The sequence below is a fragment of the Marmota flaviventris genome, chromosome 8 (genome assembly GCF_047511675.1).
Source record: "Marmota flaviventris isolate mMarFla1 chromosome 8, mMarFla1.hap1, whole genome shotgun sequence".
Taxonomy (NCBI): Eukaryota; Metazoa; Chordata; class Mammalia; order Rodentia; family Sciuridae; genus Marmota; species Marmota flaviventris.
Genome location: NC_092505.1, coordinates 37,241,206 through 37,247,205, shown reverse-complemented (window position 1 = coordinate 37,247,205; position 6,000 = coordinate 37,241,206). Strand labels below are relative to the sequence as shown.

The 6,000-nt window shown below is 39.7% G+C and overlaps 1 protein-coding gene across 2 annotated transcripts in view; it reads left to right on the top strand.

The window, feature by feature from the left end:
* The first annotated feature begins 220 nt into the window (after positions 1-220).
* Positions 221-6,000, top strand: part of Vgll3 (vestigial like family member 3) — a 46,366-nt gene continuing 40,586 nt past the window's right edge. For both annotated transcript variants that reach the window (XM_071615140.1, XM_071615139.1), the window contains exon 1: positions 221-360. In XM_071615140.1, the coding sequence (XP_071471241.1) occupies positions 235-360 (126 nt within the window). In that variant the 5' untranslated portion in view covers positions 221-234. The remainder of the gene's footprint in view (positions 361-6,000) is intronic.

Sequence of the window (6,000 nt, the reverse complement as noted above, 5' to 3'; positions counted from 1 at the left end):
GGGGCACCCGGAGGGGCTGAAGATGAAGGTGCCCGCGCATGGGCCGCCGCTGATTGCCAACCCCTCCCGAGCTCGCTCCCGGCGCGGAGCCGGAGGCCGCCGAAGACCCGCCTTCGCCGCAGTAGCAGCTGGAGCAGCCACAGAGGCAGCAGCTGCGGCGGTGGCAGCGGCGCCCCTCGCGCCAGCGCGTAAAGCGGCGGCGGCAACTCGGGGTCCGCCGCTGCCCTTGCTGCCATGAGTTGTGCGGAGGTGATGTATCACCCCCAGCCGTATGGAGCGCCCCAGTATCTGCCCAACCCTGTGGCAGCTGCAACCTGCCCCACAGCTTGCTATCATTCGGCTCCCCAACCTGGCCAGCAGGTGAGTCACCGAGCAGGCAACCTGCCGGGGGCGGGGGCGAGGGGCACCGAGAGTATCGGTCTGGGGCTCCTGCGACATCCTGTCCGGCTGGGACGGGTGGCGCAAAGGATGCTCTGGGACCTGCGGAAGCGTCCCTGAGCAGAAAGCTAACAGAAGATAGGAGGAGAGGCTTGGGGAGGGAAGAACAGCCAGGTGGATGGGTGGGATAAGAGGCATTACCTGGCTGGGGGCTTTATTGAGCTGTTGTCACCAGAGCTCAGAGGCTGATCCTCAAAGCCACCCTGACTCTTAGGACTCAGTTCTCTGAAGCTCACCAAGGGCATCTGACTTAGGACTATGTGAGTAAACTTCCTTTAAATCAAATATTTTGTTTCTTTGGAAAGGTGAGAGTGTGCCAGCCAGGTTTTTCGGGATTAGGAGAACGAAGTGTGCCACTGAGGTATAAGAGGCTACCTGAACAGTGAGCTCATGACATGAACTTTTTGGGGAATTTTAGGGTGGAACACTGGCCTAATGCAACCTATATTGAATGTTTCTATAACTTCTCGAAGAGCTTTTCTCTGTGACTGTGACTTAGACGGCAGTGATGTCAAGGTTCTTCATTCATTTTCTAATTCCATCAAAGCACAGAGCCTGTTAACAGTGTTTGGTCTGTTGAAACGTGTGTTCCCCATTCCAGAGGTAATCTTGAGTCCCTGGAAGCTGGGTTTCCGCCATGCTAGGCGACTGAATGCATCCTTAAAGGGGGACTCAGAACAAGGAGACGATCTAGTTTAGAAGGGAGACCAGGGCTCTGTGGAATCAGACACTAGGTGTCCTTGGATATTACTCACTGAACACCACAAGGTTTAATTAGCACTACATTAAAAAATGTATGTGTGTGTTAAGGGACTGTACCAAAATAGGATCCTCCTCAGATTGTGGGGTTTAGAGTCTTAAATGCAACTAGATATAGTTAGGGGTTAGGGCATTATCATTGACAGAATTTACTGATTTCCTTGATTTTTGTTTCTCAGGAAACAAATGTTTTATTGTGGCTCTACATACTTGACCCTTTAGTTAATTCGCACCTCGAATTTTTATATTTCTTCTTCTGTTCCTTTCCTGGATTGATAGGTTTCTTTGGAAAGAAACTATGACTTTCTATTTAAATTTTAGGGGCTGTAAAATTCAACTGATTCTGTAAGGGTACATGCCCCAGATTCATCTGCAACACAGAACCAACTTAACTTGTACCAGATAGGGTGAAAAAGGAAGAAGCCCTACTTTCTTGCTATTATTTATTTATTTGTACTATTCAACAGCTTCAGCATTTCAAGGTGAAATTACTTTTGAAGAGGAGGATGGGGAAACATTTTGTAATTTGTACTGAGGATGAACAGATTAAAACATTTAGTTTAGCTGTTTTTCTTTGGTATATGCAAAATATCAGTAACAGAGGTTTAAACCTATGGGAGTTCAAGTGGGATAAGTGAGGCAAGGAGACCCTGGGGTATTTTTAACATCCAGTCCAGAATGAAGCTCTTTTCCTCCATCTCTGAAACTCTAGAGGACTTCAGTTAACAGTTGGAGTGTAGATAAGCAACAGATTCAAACTTTATTAAATATTCAGAAAGATAGTTCCCCCTCTTAAAGAAATCTGGTGAGCTAGAAGTTGCAAATAAGGTCTTTTTGTAGAGTTGTGAAATTAATTCAATGAACCTCTGTGTAGGGATTAGTATTGTAATACTTTATTTGTGTTAGAAAATGCAATCCATTATTAGAAAAATTACAAATTACCAATCATAAAATTAGTTTTCCGTGAGGAATGAATTCATTCTTTTACTAAAAGCTATCAACAAGCTGAAGAATGAACTTAAAAAAAAAAAAATCTTTGTAAACCTGAGTTGTCTACATTTATGTTGTACTATGATCAACTTCTACTGTATTTGAGCTCCTGTAGACATTGCTTAAGTAGAAGTTTGGCTGAGTTGATCTTAAGAATTGAGTTGAAAGGGGTGCTTGGAATTTTCATGTTGCTTTTACTAAAATGTCTTGTTCAAATCTCTCTCTCTCTCTCTCTTTTTCTTTCTTTTTTTTTCTCTATTTGACATTTGACTGGCTAGGGAACTAAAGAGAGACTTGAAAGTATGACTACTCTTCTTTTACTGTCAAGAGTTTATTTTGATGACCTATATTTTCTATTGGAGAAAAGAGTAAATCAGGAAATTCTTATCAGGCTGACAGCATTTTTAGACTATGCGGTGCGTGGGTGAAGTGGGACTAATATTGACTTGGCCCTAATGCAGTCATCCGAGAATACATATTTTGGTTGTTTTTGCATTCCATAAGGTTTTATCATTATTGTCCAAGAAGATTGTTTTCACCGTACATGGGAAGTGACCCCTAATAGCATCTTGCCTGTGAGACAAAAAAATGGGGCTTCAACTCCTAGTGCTCTTGAAAAACTTATTTATTGAGGAAATAAAAAGGAAAGGAATAAAAAGTCTGACAGTTTAATTAAGAAAGTTTAATGGTCATTTATAAAATGCTAGGAGAGAGAACATTAAAGTTTTATATTTTTTTATTCAGTTGTCCTAATGTATCTTTGCACTGATTTTCCCTTCAAATCTGCATAGCTCTGAGGTGCTCGAATGCTTGCTTTTGCCTCACAAATGCTAGACAAGTAATCTACCACTGAGCTATACCCCTAGTTGTGAAGTCCTTGTAAATTAATGTATCAACATGATTCATTATCATTATAATGAATCTTAAGCATAGGTATGCTTTTCTTCTCAATGCATGATCATATACTGAAAATTCTTTTTGAACTAACGGAACTTTATTTTCCAAGCAAGTGTATTCTCAGCCTTTCCCCTAACAGCTGATATTTTAAGTTTAGGTTTTTATAGAACATATTATATGTTGTTGGTGAGTGGTCTTAAAAATATAGAAAGCTGCACACACCTAGGCTGTCCTATAATCTGTTATGGAGGCATATGGTAGGCTACATGAATCAAAGTAATTTGTAAGTGTCTGAAGAGTAAATTAAATCCTATAAATTACATGCTATGCATATATCTTACAGTGAGTTGTACAGTGCCAGGTATTTCTGAGAGATGCTAAGCCACCTATTACCCATGCCCACCATCTCTTCATTGTCCTCACTCATCTATCCTAACATCTCCTCAGGAGAACTCTTGACTCGTGTTTCTTAGCACATGCTCTGGAGGCTGATGACACTGCAGAACGTGTGTGGAAAGGAATGCACTTGTATACTAGCAGTGACAGTAGGAATCAACAGAAAATTTCGAAATATGTGTCAGAAAAAATTGAAGGCAATGATATGAAATCATAGATTCCCTTCATACCCCATGGACTTCTCATCTTAAATGCAGACAGTCTGTTGTCTACCCACCCTACACCATGTTCTTAATGTTCACATTAGGAAGATTCTTAAAGGAAAGTTTTCAGAATTAAGTAGTTTATAAATAAGATGACAAAACCAGAAAACAATCTCCAAATTTCTAATTACGCTCAGAAGTTTTTAACAATCACATTTCCGGCTTTGTGAAAGTTAGAACATATTTACTCTGTGCTTTTCAAGGGTAACAGCTGGGTGAATCTGCATGAGTGCTTTCACTTAAAAGAGTTCCCTTGGGAAGCAAAGCTCCAGTTATAAGTTTGTAGAGTTTTTTCAAACTCTTTCTCTGGACTCTGCCACCTTGGTTAAGTAATAAAACTGCTCTGAGATTGTTTGTCATGGAAAAACCCTGGAAAAAGTACTTCACCCTCTCCTTTTTGCATATGGGAAAATGCATGTTCACAGAGTTGAAATGCCTGGTTAGAGATTTAAAAGCTGATTGGAGAAAAAATCAAGGCCACCAGATCCCCTTGCCTCAGTGTAGCATCTTTCCACCATACCATGTGGTCTCTCAGTCTTTTATATATTCTCTCTCTCTCTCTCTCTCTCTCTCTCTCTCTCTCTCTCTCTCTCCTCTCTTTTTTGCTCTTGCACAATAGGCTTATTTTTGTCTTTAGTGCCCCAATCAACTTTTTTGATAAAGAAGATTAATATGCAGTGGATTTTTGGCCTTGAAGTTTGAGATTCTTTCCAAGTCCTTGGTAGTGTACTTTTTTAAGTTTAGGCATTCCAAAGGCCTTTTGCAAGCATTTGTATTATGCTAATGACTTTTACTATCCATGTTGCATGTTTTATCTATGAGACAGAATATTCACTTAGCAAATGAACATTTATTTATTGAAAAGAAATTACAGGCAGTGGCATTAACAATCAGCTTTAAGTGCCTTGTATTTCATTGCTATTTGAGCATAAGTTTATATTCATTAAAAAGAAAGAATACAATTATAACTTAAATAGTTTCAATATACAGTCAACTTATTTAAGGCAGAGGATTTAATTTTCTTGAAATTGTAAGCAAAGACTTAAATGGATTTATAAGAATTCATACAGGACTCCTTTGAGAAAAAGCAGCCTCTACCATTCCACACTACACAAATTAACTTGACTACAAAGACTTAGATTAATCTGTCCCATGGCTTTGGGTTCCCAGGAACTTCCTAGCCAGAAAAATTCAAAGATAGAGGGAAAGTTAAACTTTCAAATAACTGAACTATTGGCTCTGGCAGTCAACCAGAATGGAGAATACAATAATTATGGAAAGAGGAGGATTGAATCTATCATGCAGAGTGAGGATATGTTGGCTAACAAGCCAGATACACCCACATGGTGATCCTAGAAATTTAAGTGAAGGATACTTTGACTAAATGCAAGGGAGTCCTACTTCACCTAGCACTTGGTAAAATCTCAAAAAGTTTAAGATGGCAGGGATGCAAGCCATGGCAAGGGAAATGTGGGTGTTTAGAGCAAGAACCTTGCTCTTCTGCTCAGCATCTCTTGAGGCTACTGCAGAAGAGACACTAAGCTGACCCCGCTGAGTAGTGTGTGTATTTCTGTCTTGTATCCATCTATAAAAAGAGAATTTTCAATGAGAGTAAAACAATTATGCATATGATGCCTAGGGCAGATCCTTAAGCAAGTTTATCAGTGAGATGAGTATAATTTTAAAACAGCGTGCTTAACTTGAATCTCATTCTCACAGGTCCTATTTCTAGTTAACCTCTTATTTTTTTTTAATACCTAAAGGAATACATCAGCTAATAGATAATAATTTAAGGTATCTCCAGAAAAATATTTTAATTCAAGAAACAGAGGCTCTCTAATTGTTGAATTTCAGGCTCTGGCAAAGATAGTGAAGGCAATAATTTTGGGCAAAGCTCTGCCCTGAGCCTTTCAAAATTCACCTCTTTAAACAGCTGTTTTTCTGCTTTAACTACTCATTTAGGAAGACCCTGAGAGTGCTTCGAACCATTAGATCCAAACAGCTGTTGCTAGAACAACTCATAAATGCCATATTTATAGATATTTCAGTGGATACCAGATTTGTGCCAGTAATTTATAAGTGTGGTCTGAACTGGGGTAACTGAACTATTTTTCACGTGTCTCTTAATATTTGTAGAGGGAAAAAAAAATGACCTAAACTCAACAGGTGTCTTTTCTTCTTAAAGAGATACCATTTTAGTATGCCAAATAACTTGTTCTTGGGGACTGGAGTAGGAGGATTCTGAAGACCTCTTCTT